Raw genomic sequence first — 20,365 nt, forward strand, 5'->3', positions numbered from 1 at the left:
AGTTTTCTAGGGCTGCTATGGTATTGTAATACTAGAAATGTATTGTTTCCAACTTCTGCAGGCTACAAGCCCCAAATCAATGGCCATGTTCCCTCTGAAACTGTAGTGAAGAATCTTTCCTCATCTCATCTATCTTTTAGCAAAAATGTTACTTTTGTATGTTGTATTTCCAAACTTACCTACATAGGGAGGCGAGCCCCTGGCCTGCATAGGATATTTTGGGAGATGCTGGTATTGGGACTATAGAATGGTCTTTGGAAGTTGATTTGGACTGGCCTGCAATCTGTTGCTCTACTGTTTACCAGCTGTGCGACCCTGAGCAAGGAATTTTTTTTTTTCTTTTTTAGGGCTGCACTCATGGCATTTGGAAGTTCCCAGGCTAGGGGTCTAATCAGAGCTACAGCTGCTGGCCTACGCCACAGCCACAGATACAAGCCTCGTCTTCGACCTGCACCACAGCTCATGGCAATGCCGGATCCTTAACCCATTGAGCAAGGCCAAGGATCAAACCTGCGACCTCATGGTTCCTAGTCGGATTCTTTCCGCTGCGCCACAAGGGGAACTCCAAGGGCAAAGAACTTAAATTCTCTGAGGATCAGTTCCTCATCTGCAAAATGGGGTGCTAATAGTACCTACCTGGCAAAGATTACAAATAAAACCACAAAGCAGATAGCACAGTTCCTGGACATAAAGGGCATTCAATAGTCACTGGCTCTTGTCAGAGTCATGCTGATGCTTTGGCTCTTGGGGACGGTCTTTCTGTTTCAAAAGTGTTAACAACATTTTGGGACTTGTCTGCTTTTTATTTTCCACCCTCATTAATTTTTCCTTCCGGTTGGAGTGAAATTTCAAGGTAAAGCTCCCCGCTATAGCATCAGATAATATTATTTTCTCCTCTTCCTGATTCTTTTCTTTTTTTTTTTTTTTTTTTGTCTTTTGTCTTTTGTTGTTGTTGCTATTTCTTGGGCCGCTCCGCGGCATATGGAGGTTCCCAGGCTAGGGGTCGAATCGGAGCTGTAGCCACCTGCCTACGCCAGAGCCACAGCAATGCAGGATCCGAGCCGCGTCTGCAACCTACACCACAGCTCACGGCAACGCCGGATCATTAACCCACTGAGCAAGGGCAGGGACTGAACCCGCAACCTCATGGTTCCCAGTCGGATTCGTTAACCACTGCGCCACGACGGGAACTCCTTCCTGATTCTTTTCGTTCTCACCTGCCACACAACCCAGGTTTGCCTGCCTTTCCTGTGAGCCCAAGGATATGGTGGCGGAGATAAAGATGACGAATTCAGTTAGCGAGATGAGACACCCCTGTCTGATGCCAGAGGGAAGCCTGTGGAAAGGAGACAGGCATGCGAGTCTCAGCGTCGCCTCAGCAAACGGTTGCCCATCACTTTGTGTGTCGTGTCCTCCTTGGGAAAAGAGCACCTCAAATATCAATTTTAGAAATTAAAATGATGTCTTAAGGAACACGAATACGAGAGCCTTCCCAGTAAAGGTTTTCTTTTACCATTTGTTTGTATGGAAATCCTTTAGCAAAAATGGCTAGATTGGGGATTTGGGTTGGTATTTAATTCAGGGTTGCACACAGTCGCGCTTCATTACAGGATTCAAATGTTTTGGATATGCCCGAATAATCTTGAGTGAATCTTTTTTAAATAGAGGGGCCGTTTTCCTGTGCCTTTCTCTAACAGCAGATCTCATGGAAATGCCTCTTACTACTTGGCCTCTTTTTGTTCCTTTGTCTGGGGGATGTTTTTCTTCTGTTAGGAGTTACTAAAGCCAGTTTAATATGTGCGGGAACTCCAGATAATCATTTTAATTGCAGCTGTGATATTTATTACATGGATTAGTTTTATCCTTGGTTTGGAATAATCTGTAATATAAAATGGAGACATGGGAAGGGAAGAAGAGGAAAATGTATGGGCTACGTGACATGTTTACTTTTTGTTTCTTTGTCCTCATTCTGGAGTTTTTGTTTTCGATTCTTTTTTTTCCACTGGTAGAACACGCACTTTCCAGTCGCTTTCTCAGGCTTATTTTCTCAAAGCCTTGCCTATCTCGGCACGCTGCTGGTTGCCTCTACACATAGATGAAAACTTGGCAGGAGCTTCCTTTTTTGTCTCCTCTGATCATTTCATTGGAACTGGGGTATGACTTGAGGGAAGGTAGTTTCCACCTCACATACCAAATAAGGAACATGAGACCAACAAGTGCATGTAAATGTTTAACATCTGAAGCCACAGTTTGGGATGTCTGCTGATTTCTGTGGTGTAAATATTCCCACCATGGCTAATTTCAAGCTATGAGATGTTACAAAACACCAAATTGGGAAGAAATGCAATTAGCAAACCATTATATAATCTTTCCAGCAGAAAAATATGAAAACTATAACTCCAGAGCATAGGTGATAGTAAAATGTAGTGAAATAGGGAAGTGATGTGTTTGAGTACATGTTACTTATGTTTTTTAATATAACTTTTGTTTTTTGTTTTTGTTTTCTTTTTAGGGCCACGCTTGAGGCATGTGGAAGTTCCCTGGCTAGGGATCAAATCAGAGCTATAGCTGCTGGCCTACACCACAGTCACAGCCATGCAGAATCCGAACCTCGTCTGCCACCGACCCCACAGCTCATGGCGACGCTGGATCCTTTAACGCACTGAGTGAGGTCAGGGATGGAACCTGCATCCTTCTAGATACTAGTTGGGTTCGTTATCACTGAACCACAGAGGAACTCCCCAATATAACATGTAATGGTTTGCTTTTAGAGTTTAATTTTGAACAATGGCTCTCATAGTTCCCAGAAGTCTAACCATGGAAATACATTGATTGAGAACCAGAGAAGTCACTGTCTTGCCCAAGATTCAGTGAATGAGTCATGTCAAACCTGGATTAGCACACCCTGTTTCTAAAACCCACATTTCTCTAGAAAGATTTACTTATTAATGCTTCTGTTTATTCATTTGTTTATTATTATTTTTTATTGCATGCTCCAGTGATCTAAAGAAAGGGGTTTAAGGCTATTACAGGTGGTTACTATCTACTGAAACAGTAAGAGTCACAATATCCAAATACATACAATTGTAACCAAAGTTGGGAGAGTGGAAAGTGGATTAAATTTAGAGCCATAGATGAATGCTGTTTTTGCGTCTTGGCCGTACTGCTGGCCAGTGGTGTCATCTTACTTACAAGTTACTTACTTCTCTGGTTCCAGTTATCTAGTCTGTAAGATGAAGGGATTGGGCCATATGAATGTCTATGACCTCCTCTGTGTCTAACATATCATGGTTCATTAGTTAGACCCATCAGTTGAACAAGTATTTGCTTAGTACCAACTATATGCACGTTTGTTATGGACTCTACTCCCGGGAGAATTAAAAAATAAATGTAGTAAGAGTAATTATTATTAGAACAGCATCTCACATGAATGCAGAGCCTTCTAATTCACGAAAGAGAAACTTGATGTTGAGTCTCTGCAGGTCTATGGCTTTCAGAGATCAAGACACCTCTTCACAGAATGTTAGAGAAAGAACCTCTTCTAAAAGAACAAACAGAACCCTTATTCCTAGGAAACGCAAGAGGTCATAACCAGGTAGGAATAAGGAATAAGGAACAAGCCATGCCTACCAGTTGCTTCACCATCTGATAAAGATGCAAAACCAAAAATAATTTTCTTCTAATTATGATTAATTATTGTAGAACATTTAGAAATTCTTAATACGTATTAAATAAGGAGAAAATACCATGTATCCAGTTTAATAGCCTGGTTTTCTTTACCTAATATTAGTATATTTTCCAAAACATTCTTGGTAGAGTCATTTTAATTGCTGTATGTAATTCCATCTTTTTTGGTGTACAGTAATTACTTATATTGCTTACACTGTTGACAGTTTTTATTATTCTAAATAACACTGTGATAAATAGCTTTGTTGGTATCAAAAACTGCATTGGATACATGGTTTCCAATTATAATATTTAAGGTTTAGTTAAGACAGTTTTAGTGAATCATATGCTTTTGGCCTTTAGCTTATTTGATTCTGCCAGTATTGTTTTGTATTTGCCCATGTTTTATTCTATTTCTGGACATTTATTAAGAGGAATAGCTTGCTTGAATCCTTTGATATAATGTATTTGAACTGGAAATAGCACTGATGTTTTCATATCAATTCAAGTAGACATATGATGCAGTGTAGGGGTAATATTTTTTATTTCAACTTTCTGCAAACAATAGCTTCCAGTGTGGGGTTTATTAATTTAGAAAGGGCTCAATAAATGTTCAATACATAAAAAGATTCTGGCTAATTTAGGATAGACAAAAAAAATTTGTGAATGATATTAAGAAAAAAAAAAAACTTCTGCATTCATCATATGGCTTTTATCTTCATTAGGAGAGATGACAGCTAAGCACAGTGCAGGAATTCTGACCATTAAATGAAACTGAAATGAAGTATGTTGTGGCTTTAATTCACCTACATAAGAAACCAGTAGTTATTTGATTAAATGCTAGTTAGCAGAAGCTCCTAAATTGACCCAACTCTTACTTTTATGTATTAGATTTATGTCAGTTAAAACATGACTAGGTTTGCCTTTCTGTCTTTAACATCTTTGAGTCAACATCTGCTTCCAAGGGAAGTGCTATAACTACCCTGGTTATTTAAATATTAATGTCTTCCATTAAAGGGGGCTGGATGTTTGCAGCAGAAAGATTGAGAAATTAGATGGTATGATTAGTTTCTTGTTCCTGCCCCCAGGAAAAAAAAAAAAAAAAACCCTCTAAATGGAAGGGCTTCTTCCAATATGTTTTTAATACTACAGATATTTTTTTTCCCCCTGAATCAGTTAGAGAGTAAGATTGTTTATTTCAAGCATTCTTTGAAAGTAGCTGTTACTGAAATATGAGTGTAACAAGTTCACATAATTAAAAAAATGTTTTATCAGTGCTATGGTGGTCATTACCCTTGGGCTTCTTGGGAACCTAATTTCAGTTTCTAAATTCATTCTGTTCCTCATTATAGTCAATAACAGACAAAAGCATTTTTTTAGCTGCATACTCTATTTGGTTGGACTTGTTTACATTAAGTCTGGGGAATTCTATTAAGTTAACCATGAAAGACTTGACAAGGATTATATATTCAATCAAATTATAATTATAAACTTTTATCTTATTGAAGAAATGTGGCTGCAAAGCTTTTTACATTTGCTACAACCAGTATTTTCATATTAGGCCAAATTGGGTTGTGATAAGCATGTGGTTAATAGGTTTTCACACATTTTGTGTTTTTAAGATGTTTTAATGGCTTGGTATTGTATAGTACTGCACAATCAAAAGCAGTCATTGTATTTGCATAAATTGTGTATTTCTTTTTGCATCCAGATATCTGAGCCAGTGGAGTATTTAAATCCCGGTAGTGCAGAGTCGTGTAACAGCACTGATGTGGCCATCAGAACACTTAGCAGAGTCAGGATTAAGGGGAAGCAAGAGAGGCACCTGCTTTGGGTGTAAAATTCAAGAGTGCTAATATACCCAATAATCAAGATAAAGAGTGTTTTAATGCAATACTTGAAAAATCAAAACTAATGCAAAAAATCCATGGTGGACCAAATTTCAAAATTAAAAAAAAAAAAAAAAAAAAAAGAGAGAGAGAGAGACAACGTTCCCACCTTGCATCTGCATCTGTACCAGTCCTGGCCCCGGTTGCATTCTAGTTCCAATTTCTCCATTTTGACGTCCATGGATAAGGCTTTTTTTTTTTTTTTTTTTTTTTTTTGTCTTTTTAAGGTGGCACCTGTGGCATATGGAGACTCCCAGGCTAAGGAGCCAGGGAGTCTGTAATCAGAGCTGTAGCCGCCGACCTACACCACTGTCACAGCAATGCCAGATCCAAGATGCATCTTTGACCTACACCACAGCTCACAGCAACACCAGATCCTTAACTTACTGAGCGAGGCCAGGAATTGAACCACGTCTTCATGGTTACCAGTCAGATTCATTTCTGCTGAGCCACAATGGGAACTCCCTACGCATTCCTTTGAGTCAAGTTTTCCCTGTCTAAGATTGATGATAACAGTCCTTGCTTTCCTGGTTAAGTTATTAGGATATTCAGATCAGCTGAAAATACACAGGAAAGCCCATTCGAAATGCAGTTAACAAGTTTACAAGTTGAGAGAATTCACCATGTAATTTTAAGCCATTATTTGTATCATCCCAGATGAATACTCATAAGAAAATATCGGATTGGAAGACCCTTGGAAAGCTTTGTGTTAATAATGCTTGAGGTGTAACTGTTGAGTTCATTTGTCAGCTAGTTCTAGGGACAAGGGCCTGAAAATGGTTTCAGGACCCTCCTTCTCGGCCTTCTTTCGTTTTTGTTCTTGATGCCAAGTGTACTGATTTGTCAATGATAGGAAGGTGACCAGAAATCCATTTTGTTTATTTTAAATTTCCCTGCAGTGTGTCCTTTTTCTCAAAAGAAGCTGATCCTTCCCCATTTCTCCTACCAAGCTGAATCCCACCCACCCTTCATTCACCCTCCAGCTTGGTAGGGCCTTCCCAGGTTCTCTTGGCCTGAAATATACTTGTGATCAATGACTCTCTCTCCTGCTCATGTGGTGATCCACTGACAGAGTCCCCGTTGTCTTGATGCTTCATGGAATCCTGCGTTGAATTTACTTTCCAGACCACAGTTTTTGAAATGTTTCTGTAGTTACATTGCAAATCCCTTGAATAGCATTCCATTAGACAGTTAAAATCAGGGTGGGCAAGGATTGGGTCTCTATTATTTAGGTGGTATCTAAGGTGCTTAGCAAAGGGCAATATATATATATATATAGAGAGAGAGAATACAAATGAGTGTCTTACATACAAAGAGGTTCAGTAAATATTTACTCTTTGGCCTCATTTGTGGAACGTTGTTGTTTTCATCCTAGGCCTGGAGGAAACAGTTGGTACCATGTGGAAGGCTCCTGTTTTGCTGGCCCTCTTGATGCTCAGCCCTGGTAGTGATGGCCTGTTTCGCTCAATATATGGAAAAGCCCATGTTTTCAAACCACCTAAAGGAAACGTAGGAGAGCCATTATTTCTAACTCCTTACATCGAAGCTGGGAAATTTGCAGAAGGTGAGTGCAAATCGGAAAACCACTGGTATGCTTTCAACAGTGTGGAGGTTTTTCTTAGGCTGTTCCCTCACAGGATTTCAAATACATTCTGGTATTGTACTCAGTTGTTTTATTTCATATATGAATGATTTGATGTCATATAGTGTCAGTGCTTTGAACTAAAATGGGAGTTCATCAGGGCCAAATTAAGTAGCGCTTGAGTCCCTGCCGTCTGTTTATAAAACTAGTGTAGTAGTTATCTACAACTGGTCGCTTAATAAGGTTAGAACTTGCTACATGTCAGCGACTGACTCCAGTTAATATCCATTTGCTATAAACTCATTTAAGCATCTCAGTTACTTGCCAGAGTCATATAGACACCAGCTGGTACATACAGGATTCACACCCAGATGCTTCATCCACTTTTCCTCCTCTGGTTCTTAAAAAAACTTTGCATTTTAGAAAATTTCAAACATATGCAGAAGTAGAGAAAATAGTATAATAACCCCCCGTAGAGCCAAAACCCAGCTTGAACAATTATTGACTCATGGCCAATCACTTTTTTTAAGGGCCCCATCCACAGCATATGGAGGTCCCCAGGCTAGGGGTTGAATCAGAGCCACAGCTGCCAGCCTGCGCCACAGCCACAGCAATGTCAGATCCAAGCTGCGTCTGCGACCTACACCGCAGCTCACAGCAACACCGGATGCCCATCCTCATGGGTACTAGTCGAGTTCATTATCACTGAGGCACAATGGGAACTCCACTGAAGGCTTTTATTTAGAGATTATAGAGCTTTGTATTATTATGAATAGAAAAAAAATGTTGTTTGATGTCATCAGAGACAAAAAATGTATGACCTGCCTGTGCTCTTAATGCTTCTTCATGGTTAGGAAAAAAATCACTGTGCAAGATAAATTATGCAATCTTTCTGGACATCAGGAGGCTCCAGAAAATAGTATCGAGGCAGCTATTTGAGAAGCTGTTCGTAAAAGGGAGGAGAGAAACAGGGTGGCAGCTGGAGAGAGAGAGTCAGAAGGGTCATTAAGAGGGTAGGAGATAATGATGGAAATGGCCCAGTAAAAAGGGGAAGGTTGCTGGGGGTGGGACACCTGTTCCTGGAGCGTTTTTCTTAAAGGATATGAACATCCATGGATGGTGGTGTTGATGTTTATCCCTAGGCACAGTGGGAAGGCAGAGTTAATGCTTCTGAGGCTGGTAGGTTGGTAGATACCATAGGAGTGTGGAACCAACTGGAAATTTCAGGGAAATGATGTAAACATCAAAAATAACTACATATTTTGGGAATTCCCATTGTGGCTTAGCATGTTAGAACCGACATAGTGTCCGCAAGGGTGCAGGTTCAATCCCTGGACTTGCTTGGTGGGTTAAGGATCCAGTATTACCATGGCTGTGGCATAGGCCTCAGCTGTAGCTCTGATTCCAACCCTAGCGCGAACTTCCATATGCCGCAGGTGCGGCCCTGAAAAGAGAAAACATTCTGTATGAAAGTTAAATGAAAGCATCTTTTCTCCATCTGAATATTTCTCATAGTTAGTATGCTCTCATCAATTCTATTTTTGGTTTGGTTTAAAACCAAAACATCCTCCCCTCTTAAGGGTGCATTTGATTCCTGCTCATACGTCTTTGGCATACACATTGGGTCCATGTTTCACCATCTCTCTTTTAAGAAAAGGTGAAAAACTTTGACAATGTTTAGTGACAATGTTGTCAGTCTTTTTTTTTTTTTTTTTAAAGACTCATTTCTGTTTGATGTAGAAAAGTCATGAAAAGAAGGTAGCCCACTGGGTAGGCTGATATATCACTAGATGTAAATGAAGAGGCAAAATATCATTAAGCCAAATCCACCAAATTGGGTCGCATGCATTTCCTTTGGCTTCCCTTGTAAGTGGGTACTGAGGACTTGGATTTTGTTCATTTGCAACAACTGGAAGTAAATCATTTCATGTAGAGCTGAAAGGAGTAACATGCTTATAATGAAACCCTACCAATCCACGGATGAGGAATCTGACACTCAGATATTTTACGTGACTTGCCCAAGGGGACACAGGGAATAGTGGCAGAGATAGCTTGAAGACCCAGCTTTCTGACTCCTGCTCTGTGATTTGCCTGCTGTACTTTATGCTCCATTGTTTAAGAAGCCTGAGCTCTTCTGGAGTGAAAGAAGGCAATGCATGCTAATGTACTAAAGAATTGCATTTGAAGTAGACATGCTGGGAATTTTTTTCTTTTTTCTTTTTTTTGGTTTTTAAGGCCGAACCCTTGGCATATGGAGGTTCCCAGGCTAGGGGTCGAATAGGAGCTACAGCTGCTGGCCTACACTGTAGCCTCAGCAGAGCCAGATCCAAGCTGTGTCTGCGACCTGTACCACAGCTCACAGCAATGCCGGATCCTTAAGCCACTGGGTGAGGCCAAGGATCGAAGCTGCATTCTCATGGATGCTAGTTGGGTTTGTTAACCGCTGAGCCACGAAGGGAACTCCATGCTGAGAATTTTTAGAAGGAAGCTATTCCTTTTGGTTGGCATCATCTAGGTAGAATAGTAACACCACTAGTAGCAACAGCAGTAGTAGCAATAGTAGTAGTAGTAGTTAGAATAAGAAATAGCTAACATTGAGTAGTAATTATATCCGTAGTACCTGGCACGGTGCCTGTAATTACTCGATACATCTTCGTTGAATTTAAATTTAAATGCTTTATACCCATTAGCTCTTTTAATCCTCAGAGCAACCCTAATGAGGAATGAATAATTACTGTCCCCATTTTACAGATGAGAAAACTGAGGCCCATAGAAATTAAGTATCTTGCCCAGGGCCATTCAAAGCTAGTTAAGTGGCAGATCTGGAATTAAAACCTCACTGTGCCCAAAGTTTGAATCCCTGTGCTATGTGACCAGCTTCAGACTTGAGGGTTTTGGAGGAAGATCTGGGCAAATGAGAAAGGGCCTGTCCAGACTGAGTGAGGAAGTCTGCTTCAACAAAGCATGCAGGGACAGTGGCCATGGCGTGTCAGAATCGTACATCTGGTAGAAGCAGGAGCAGAGAAACCTGCCTGAGAGACCGTCCACATCCCTCCCATTCCTGGATTTCTCGCCTACAAATACTTCGCAGTTATGGGCGTCAGCAGGAGTAAAGAAAGATTCTCAGGGAGAGAGTCTTGTCTTCCGTCCCCTTGTGCCAAGCCTGATCACCATCTGATGAGTGACAACATTTAAAACATTAAATCTGGTGTAGTGTCACTTTCTAAAAAATTCTGTTCCAAAGTCAGAAATCTCTGAACAGAATTATAAGGGGCTGATCCAAAATCTGGTACATCTGGGTATTCAGATGCAGCCCTGACAGCATAATTAAGGATAATTTTATTCATCCGCTTTACCAAAAGTTCAGGAAGCTCTGGACAGATGGTCAGCTCACTTCCCCGCATGCCTTTTGTTTATCAAGTCTGTCATAACCTTAGGAACGTGAGTCTTCATGTCGCAGTGGAACACTGTTGAGATAAACAGTAGTTCACAAAAAGACAAGGGAAATTTTGATTTTTTTTAAAGATTCTCCGGTTGACTGGCTTCGTTTTGTGTAATTGTAATTGCATGTTTGCTTTCTCTGCAGCTAGAATAAGCCGTTACTCTCTGAAACCAAATGAATGTAGAAGGCCAACTTTAGCGTTTTCCAAATACTCCCTTTTCACAAACTTCAAAGAATTTTTTTTTTTTTTTTTTCTTTTTGACGCTGGGCACCCGTGGCACATGGAAGTTCCCAGGTTAGGGGTCCAATCAGAGCTGCTGCAGCTGCTGGTCTACACCACAGCCACAGCAGCAGAAGATCTGAGCTGCATCTGCGACCTACACAGCAGCTCACGGCAACGCTGGATCCTTAACCCACTGAGCGAGGCCAGGGATCGAACCCATGTCCCCACGGATGCTAGTTGGGTTCGTTACCGCTGAGCCCCAGGGGGCATTCCCTAAAGAATACTTTGCTGTGAGGTCTTCATTCATTATTACTTGTGGTCTGGGAGTGTCCTGTCTATCCTGACGACGGCGCAAGTCTTTGCGAATATGAAATGCCTGATTAGCTCGTTCAAGCTCTTTGGTCAGACTCCAATCTTCCTGAAAGTGTAACCACAGAACATAACACGTAGGAAGTGAAACCGCTTCAGAGAAAACCTTTTTCCTTTTTTCCACTGTTTGAAACATTTGTATTGTGAGTCACAGTTCCAGGAAGAATGAAACTCCTACAGCTTGGGAGTTTATTTTCCACATGCTGTTAATAGTTTCTGGAAGGATGAACAGAACATTTGAAAATGGGGAACCTCAATTGAGTTGAAAGAACTTTTAATTATTGTACTGTGGTTTTGTTAGAGGAATTTAAAATTTAAAACAGGGTGAAACACTTTTTTTTTTTTTTTAACAGGCCAGAGAAAAGTTTCTCTATATTTCTTCAGATCTCAATAAGGCCTGCTTGCCTTTGGAGGTTTTTGTAGAAATAAGCTAACCCTAGCGCATTGCCGGTGTGTCATGTTTTCGTTCATTGCTGCACACTTATTTACCGACAAGTGTGTATGGAATGTCTTAGGTGCAAAGGTCAGCATGTTGTGTCCCCAGGTGTGCAAAGATAAACAAGACAGACTCCTGGCTTTCCAGGAGCCCCCGATGCAGAATGCAAGGTAGAAAATGTATCCCAGTCAGTACCAGGCAGCAGAGAAACAACTCTGGAAGGTTCCGAGAGGAAGGGCTGGATAAGGGCATCTGAGTCCTTTTCAGAGCTGGCCAGCAGATCCTGTGCTGCGCTGGTCTCAGAGAGACAGATTGATTCAATCACCCCGCTCCCTTTCTCCATTCCCTCCGGCTCCTTTCTATTATATATTTTCTCTTTTTCTCATTCTATTTGACCGTTCTCATTTTTCTCTGTCTTTCTCGAATGCCCACTTACCCCTCTGTGATTCACATCTCACTCACGCCCAACCCCTTACCCTCTGGTTCTCTGTACCCCCCTTTTTAAAGGCGATGGGGGCGGGGGTGGTCTCTGTTGGAGGATTTCAAGACGAATCGTTTTGTGAAAAAATTTCAAAAGTATTTTAGGTACAGACTTCCAACTATACAAAAGCAAGTCCTGGGAATGTATTGCCCAGCGTGGTAACTATAATTCATAATTCTGCATTGCCTATTTGAAAGTTTCCAAGAGTAAATCTTTATTTTTTATTTTTTATTTTTTTTGTCTTTTTGTCTTTTCTAGGGCCGCTCCCACAGCATATGGAGGTTCCCAGGCTAGGAGTCTAATTGAAGCTGTAGCTGCCGGTCTACACCACAGCCACAGCAACGCAGGGATCCAAGCCGTGTCTGCGCCCTACACCACAGCTCACGGCAACGCTGGATCCTTAACCCACTGAGCAAGGCCAGGGATCGAACCTGCAACCTCATGGTTCCTAGTTGGATTCGTTAACCACTGAGCCACAACAGGAACTCCATCTAAGAGTAAATCTTAAAAGATGTGTAGCTGTGTGTGGTGACGGATGTTAATTAGACTTGTTGTGATAAGTTCACAATGTGTACAACTATTCAATCATGTTATACATCAGAAACTAATGTAATATGTGTTAAGTATAATGCAACAAAAGAATGGCCCCAAGAATGTTTTAAAGGCTGCCCAGCTCTGGAGGTGATCTTTCTTTGGGCTAATTGAAAAGGAAGCAAAAGAGTTCCCATCGTGGCCCAGCAGAAACGACTAGTATCCATGAGGGATTCGGGTTCCATCAGTGGGTCGGGGATCTGGCATTGCCATGAGCTGTGGTGTAGGTCTCAGACATGGCTTGGATCTGGCATTGCTGTGGCTGTGGTGTAGGCTGGCAGCTGCAGCTCTGATTCGTCTCCTAGCCTGGAAACCTCCATATGCCCCAAGTGCAGCCCTAAAAAGCAAAAAAAAAAAAAAAAAAAAAAAGTTAAAACATTGAAAAGGAGAGAGAGGGGTGAGCGGTGAGGGGGGCCTGGCACATATCATTTCTCCCTAAACATTGTTCTTTTCTTTTGCTTAAAGATCTTTCTTTTATCCTTGCCTTTTTTTTTTTTTTTTTTTTTTTTTTTGCTGGGGAGGGATAGATTTCAATGGGGAGAGCTAGAGAGGTTGGATTAAACAATCTTTCCTGGGGGAACTAGACTGAGCGCCCCAAAGGCAGTCTTCTAGACTGTTCTTGAGGCGGCCCACAGGCGATCACCCCTCTCTTTGCCTGAGCCCTTGTTAGTTGCCCACCTCTGTGCTCAGGGGCCAGAGGTGTGTTTCCATCTGATCCTCCTGGAAAGCCCAGGGTGGAGGTATCGGTATCCATGCTTTGCACAAAAGGAAAGAGAGGCTCAGAGGGAGGAAGCAACTTGCCAGGGAGCCTAGTGAGGGCTGCAACCCCAGGTCGGTGCAGCTGCCAGCCAGGCTCTTCCTAGCCTAGCAGGAGCCTCTGGAAACTGCCCGCTGAGACCGTTCCTTCATCCCCATCATCTCTCCTGCTCCCACGGGCTCTCTGCTCCGAATCAGTAGGTGCATTTTGCATAGAATAATAGCCATGCTTCCTACCAGCCAGAGGTGTGCTGATGAAAGTTCAACAACCAGCACTGGAGTCGGGGCCCCAGACCCCTGAATGTCAGTATTCTCACCACGGCCTGCTGCGGCCTATCAGTGACGTCCCTGAATGCCGAGCTGGGAAGAGATGCTGTTGATCAGCCCTCCAGGGCCCCTGGGCTCTGGTACCCCACTGAAAGCATCTTTAGTTGGTGGCACATGTGTAGGATCGAGCTTCCTTACCTACTCTGTACTAAGCAGGCTCCAACTTAGGAAGTCTCAGACTGAAGTAGCTTTTCTTGAAGGACTCGTTTTTCTTGAGGACACTTGCTTTATTCCCTCTCAAGGAGTCTTCTTCACCCAGACTTGCTCACCACCCCCTGCTCCCTACCTATTTACTGTTCCTCCTCTGCTCCTTTCCTAGTCACTGCTGCCCCTTCCACCTGGCCACCTCTACCTCCTCACTCTCTAGCTGTGAGATGCTGTGTAACTCCACAGTGTGACAGCTGGGTTTAAATCCCAGCTCTCCTTTACTAGCTGTGTGACCTTGGGCAAGTTACTTAACCTCTCTGTGCTTCAGCTTTCTCATCTGTGCAGTGGAGATACTAACTCTACCTACCACATAATGTAAAGCCCTTGGTACAGTGGCTTTGTGGGTGTTAGTTCTGTTAGTAGTATTCACTCCTGGGCGGCCTCAGCTGTCTAAGCATCCCCTCTCTCCCCGTCCCTGTCCCTGTCCTTTTGCTACCACAGGAAAACCCGGACTTCTGCCCTCTACAGCTGTCCCTTGTCCTATCTGGCTCCTTCCGAGTAGCCACATGCTCACCCCCAGTCTCACTACCTGCTTCTCCCCCACCCTTCCCAGCCATCCCCACCCTCCACGTGTCTCAGTCCATTTCCCTTGGTGGAAGTGGTCGGGTTTTTTTGCTTCTTTCATGGTTTGGTAAGGAGGGTGTGGAGAGCACAGGCCTCCCCCAGGCTGAGAGCTTGTACCCCCACCTTTTAGGGTCGGGTGACTTTATCCTGCTCTGGCCTTCCAGGTGGCCCTATGCGAACACTTATTTTACTCTTTACAGTGGAGCTGAGGAAAGGTGATTTTCTTTTCTTCTTAAAAAAAAAAAAATCTTATTATAGTTCATCAAATACATTTGAGGCCAAAAAAAAAAAAAAAAAGCTTAAAATGTTGCTTATCCTTGGAGTTCCTGCTGTCGCACAAAGGGATTGGAGATGTCTTGGAAGTGCTGGGATACATGTTCAATTCCCGGCCCACACTGGGTTAATAATCCAGCATTGCCTCAACTGCAGCTTAGGTCACAACTGTGGCTTGGATCTGATCCCTGGTCTGGGAACTCCATACACCATGGGGCAACCAAAAAGAAAAAAAAAAGTGCCACTGTTCTTGGCTAAATGGTGAATGTGAACTGTGCGGAGCTGGCCGGGGCAGGCTGCAAGGTGCTCCAGGAAGCATCTTCCTGCCAATCCCTTGTATCCTTTCTGATCATCCATAACAGAGCTGGCCCTGGGAGAAGTCTGGCCACAGCAAAGATGGCTAATACTCTCTCATTTCTCTAATCCTCGGGTACATTTTTTTTTTCCCCTGCTAGGAAGACGGTTGAGTTTGGTGGCTCCTTTCCCAGGATGGAATTTGATGAGTTATTCTGGCTACATCACTGTGAATAAGACTTACAACAGCAACCTTTTCTTCTGGTTCTTTCCAGCTAAGGTAGGCCTGCGCCAGTGCTCTCACAGCTCCCTAATACTCAGGAGCTGACTGTGTTGCTCCAGGTAGAAATACTTGTCTATGGCCAACCTCAGCGATTTTTTTTTTTTAAAAAAAAAACCTCTCAGATTTTTTTCTAAAAATAAGTGCCAGTGACTCTGTGTGCTGTTCCTGTTTATACGCAGGAAACAAATGTTCGTGGGGGAGGTCCAACTTTTAAATTCCTTGTAGCCTTGTTCAGAATATTAGCGCTGTCACCTTCTTCCTGCCACGGTCTTCTTCCTATCTTTTTGTTTTGTTCTAAAAATACTTGGGGGGCAGGGATGGGTGGTGGGGAGCAAGGGAGGACAAAAAGGGGGGATGATTTCTGAAGTTCACAGGTAATGCATGTCTAAGCTTGTCTCAATTTAGTCTATTGTGGTCATGGTCTTACTGGGCTGCTCTGCCAGTGGATTTTGCTATGCTAGTTATTATCCTTAAACTCACTCCCTCATGTAGCCGGTACCCAGTTACTGAGTAGTAGTTTGTGAGGACACAGGGGAGAGAGAACCAAACTCCCTCTATGGGTCTTTAGAAGAGGGGTGGGGAAGACTGGTGACCCAGAAAGGCTTTCTTGAGAAAGGGGCCATTCATCCTCACCCATCCATACCGACACAGGATCATACTTTCTTGTACTTTATCACCTCTGTTTAATGTAAGTCAAGGTCACACAATTCTTCAGCACGAGCAAATTACTTTAGGCTTATGGGTACTGTTGGGTTTATTGTAAGAGATGCTGAGATGCGTAAACAAATTTTATCCCACCACAGGGTAATTTTCTATTTTTATTTTCCAAATTGGATTTGCTTTAGAAGCCAGAGAAAACAAAGAAAACGTTATCCCTATGGAGGGTAGGGTTTATATTTGCATATGATTTGCATATAGCAGTATCGCATACGTAATGCCTGAGTAAATTGCTTAATCCAGAGTAGTTGAAACTAAATTGCTTTTCTTGGTACTGTTGGCTAGTATTTTTTTCACTTTTCATTTCTGCTTTTTCACCCATGGCCTCCGACAGTTCACCAAGTAGATGTGGATGAGGGGAGGCATATAAGAAATGGTGAGGAATTCTAGATACTTTGTAGTTGGGGCTCAGAGTCATTTTCAGACTGTTACCCACTCTGGGAAGCCTCTCCTGGACCCCTTGTTTCTTCCTCCTTGTTATTGTTGAGTGAGGCAGGTAAAGTGTCCGAAGCACAGGATTTAGGGAAGGGCTCGCTCTCAGGGTTGTACAAGTGCAAGGCTGGCCGCTGAGCCTATGGACCACCACCTGGCTTCCGTGCTTCCAGTCCCCATGTGACCCACATTGCCGGAAAGAAACACCTGGGCAGGCACATTCCGATGGAGGTGGTATGCTGTCGCACGCATTCTCCTGGGATGAAGGCTAGAACAGGAGCCTGAAGGGCAAGTGCAGCCTGCGGGGCCAGCTCTCCTATCCCTGCTTGGTGTTCCCCAAAGGCCCACTGGAGCTCCACCACCCTCCCCGCCTCTCCCACCCCCATCCCACCCTCGCCAAACCTAGTTCCTTCCTCTCTCTTCTGCTTTGGTGGTTGGTTATAAGGCCAGTACGTCCCTCATTGACCTCTCCTTGGTGGTGTTTTTTTTTTTGTTTGTTTTTTTAGTAATGATTGAGATTTGTGAAAACAGGAATAAATGGTGAGGGAAGGGATTCAACGAAACAACCCAAAGAACCCAGTCTTTTCCTTTGCAGATTGCATCTGAGCAAGTGGACAGCTTGGTCTAGAATATCGGTGATGCTCTGGGGCTCTAAAGGTAGTCAGGGAAATGGACTTGGGTTCTGCCCCCGCTCCTGGTTGGTTGGCAGACTGAAACCCCCTGCAGGGAACAATAAATGGCCTATTGGGGCCCCCTTTGAATTAAATGAAGACCTACCCACACATCCCCCAATCAGATTATGGTTTTCTGGGCCCAGAATTGTAGCTCTAAACACATTCTAAGATGATCCCAGAAGAGGTAAACATAAGGCCACCACTGCAGGAAAGAAGGTGCCTAAGCCCGCAGTCTTCTATTGGAAGTGATAGACCGAGCTTCCGGGGAGAGAGGCGGGGATGAAAAGATGACAAGTGTCACCATGAGCGATTGATCCAAGTCATCTGCCTTCCAAGACGGGAGCCCACACACGCACAGCCAGGTCTCCGAGGCCCCAAAGCAACCATTCCTGCCAAGCCAGTCAGGCTGTAAATTACGGACCGGGCTAGTTTGGGTGAAGGAGATGAAGCACGTGAGAGGAGAAGCAGTGGTCACCGAGATGGGGCAAGAGTTCCTTTCGTTTGGTAGAAATCTTAGTTTGTTGCCTGCCACGGGGAAGCAGCTGATAGTCTCATCAGGAGAGAAATGACCCTTTCCAAAAACTGAAGACAGAATAAGAGATGCAGGAAGGATGCCACACCGGTCATATCCTCTGGGCGATGCTTTGGGACTGCTGTTTCTCGAATTGTGTGTTCCTGTTACTTCTGTGGGACTCCCCTGTTATTGTATACAAATCAGCGCCTAATGGATTCCAGAGCTTGAAACTGGTGTGCAGTTGGGGACACAGTCTGCCAGAGAAATGAATAGGCATTTTGCATGAAATGAAAAGTACAATGAAGCCAATAAAATTGAAACAATTACAATAGCTCTTCTTAATTGAACGTTGGCTATGTGCTAATAAGCACTGTGCACCTTCTTCTGTAATGCTTACAAAACTACGTGAGGAGGAATGATTATCCTCATTTTATGCATGAAGGGGATTATAGAGAGGAGATAATTAGCCTCCAGTTAGCCAACTAGTAATGGGCAGAACTAGATTTTGGTTTTTTATTTTTAGTTTTTAAAAATTTGTGTTATTGGCGTTCCTGTGGTGGCTCAGTGGAAACAAATCTGACTGCTATCCATGAGGATGTAGGTTCGATCCCTGACTTCACTTGGTGGGTTAAGGATCTGGCGTTGCTGTTGAGCTGTGGCGTAGGTCGCAGACATGGCTTGGATCTGGTGTTGCTGTGATTGTGGTTGTAGCCAGCGGCTACTGTTCCAATTGGACCCCTAGCTTGGGAACCTCCATATGCCACAGGTGTGGCCCTAAGCAGAACCAAAAAAAAAAAAAATTGTGTTTTAGTTGATTTACAATGTTGTGCCAATTTCTGCTGTATAGCAAGGTGACTCAGATATATATATATAATCTTCCATCATGGTCTATCCCAGGAGATTGGATATAGTTCCCTGTGCGGTGCTGCAGGACCTCATTGCTTATTCATGATACATGTAGGAGTTTCCATCTACTGACCATCCCACTCTCTCCCCCCGACCTTGGCCGCCACAAGTCTGTTCTCCATGTCTGGGAATCTGTTTCTGTTTTGTGGAGAGATTTGTTTGTGCCATATTTTAGATTCCACATATAAGTGACATCATACGGTATTTGTCTTTCTCTTTCTGACTTACTTCACATAATATGAGAGTCTCTAGTTGTGGCAGAACTAGATTTTAAAACTAGGTCCCTGGTGGAGGAATCTTGGCTCTTGATTGACACATGCTGATCCTGAGAACACTAGTCATGGAAGGCCACAATAAATCATTGAAAGTAAAGCTCTTGAGGAGTTTCTGATGTGGCGCAACAGGATTGGTGGTGACTCTGGAGCGCTGGGACACAGGTTCGATTCCTGGCCCAGCAAGTGGGTTAAGGATCTGGCATTGCTGCAACTGTGGTGGATGATCCCTGGCCCAGGAACTCCATATGCCACGAGTGAGAGAAGGAGAAAAAGAGAAGGAAAAAAAAGTATAGCTCTTGAGTTAGTCAGGCTTGGATTGCCAAGCGTGATCTTGGGCACATTCTTAACTTCTCTGAGCACTGGTTTCCTGTTTCAAGTGAGGTTCAAAATAGCTACTGAACAGTGATTTAGAGAGAAATGAGATAATGTGATTAAAGTCTGAATGGCGTCTGATACGTAGTCAGTAGAGTTGCTGGTATTATTTCATCATCATCATCATCATCATTATCATCATTATTATCAGTTTTCCTAGTATTAACACAAATACTGTACAGAACAAAACCAGTCCCAAGCTGGGCCCTTAAAGAAGGCAGGAAATAAGGAGCAAGTTCCTTATTTGGAATTGGAAGGATTTGGATGGCAGCCAAAAATGTGGATTAATTGTTACTGGGCAAGGAAATTACAAAGTGAAATTGGGATTTGTCATGTTTAAGAAGATAAAATGGCACAGAGATTATTATTTTTTGAAATTAGCATCCTTCTCGCTGGAAAAAAGATATCTCGCATTTGGCATTGTCCTGTAGACGTGGGAGTAGAAGTAATTCGTTGGATGCATTCAGCCAAAACCTGCCGATCATTTATCTCAACAGTCATGGAGTCAAAAGCTGAGATGTTTGAAGTTGGGCCCAAACCCCTTTATTCGGGACCCCTCTTGCTTCTCGGGCCAAGGACAGCAGCTGGGGTTCCTGGGGTCTGAGGAAGGTCGGCATCAGATTGGGGGGTCAGCCAGGCCAGGACAGGGGGAGCCATGGGGGCACCTGGAGGCAACATTTGAGGTGCCCCCTCCGTCTTAAGACCATACAGCTGCTGGCCCGCCCCAGCAGGCCCCAGGGAAAGCAAGAGAGCACAGGATTGGGTGAACACGGTCCCCACGTCCACAGTGCAGTGCGAGGGCAGCGAGCCCCTCTGTTGCTCATGCGCCAAAGCAGAAGGCATTCTCTGGGAGCAGAAGAGCAGGTCTCCAAAGGTGCCTGAAATGAGATAATGTGTCCTTTGGACAAGCAGGACAGCCGCCCCTGAGAGGGCAGGCTTGGGGCCAGGGCCTCCGCACAGGCTCCATTCACTCCCTCTGGGTGTCCGGACTGCTTCAGTAACAGTCAGGGAGATAGAAGGCAGGGCCCCCCAAACTTGCTACGGCTCATCAGGCATACCTGGGGAGCTTTACAAAGAGCTCAGTGACCAGCC

The 20,365-nt window shown here is 43.5% G+C and overlaps 1 protein-coding gene across 14 annotated transcripts in view; it reads left to right on the forward strand.

The window, feature by feature from the left end:
* Positions 1-20,365, forward strand: part of CPVL (carboxypeptidase vitellogenic like) — a 146,335-nt gene that overhangs the window by 10,419 nt on the left and 115,551 nt on the right. For 11 of the 14 annotated variants that reach the window (XR_014834053.1, XR_014834054.1, XR_014834051.1 and 8 more), the window contains exons 2-3: positions 6,931-7,119; positions 15,262-15,380. Coding sequence is in view for 8 of the 14 variants with exons in the window: in XM_021078577.2 (XP_020934236.1) it covers positions 6,954-7,119; positions 15,262-15,380 (285 nt within the window). In the remaining 6 variants the exon portion in view is untranslated. Of the gene's footprint in view, positions 1-3,587; positions 4,451-6,930; positions 7,120-15,261; positions 15,381-20,365 lie in introns of those variants that run through there. The other 3 variants (XM_085005654.1, XM_085005653.1, XM_085005656.1) reach the window with 3 other exon arrangements.

The sequence above is a fragment of the Sus scrofa genome, chromosome 18 (assembly GCF_054392235.1).
Source record: "Sus scrofa isolate SSC_HxYL_T2T_F1_AM1 chromosome 18, Sscrofa_HxYL_maternal_Yorkshire_Landrace_v2.0, whole genome shotgun sequence".
Lineage (NCBI taxonomy): Eukaryota > Metazoa > Chordata > Mammalia > Artiodactyla > Suidae > Sus > Sus scrofa.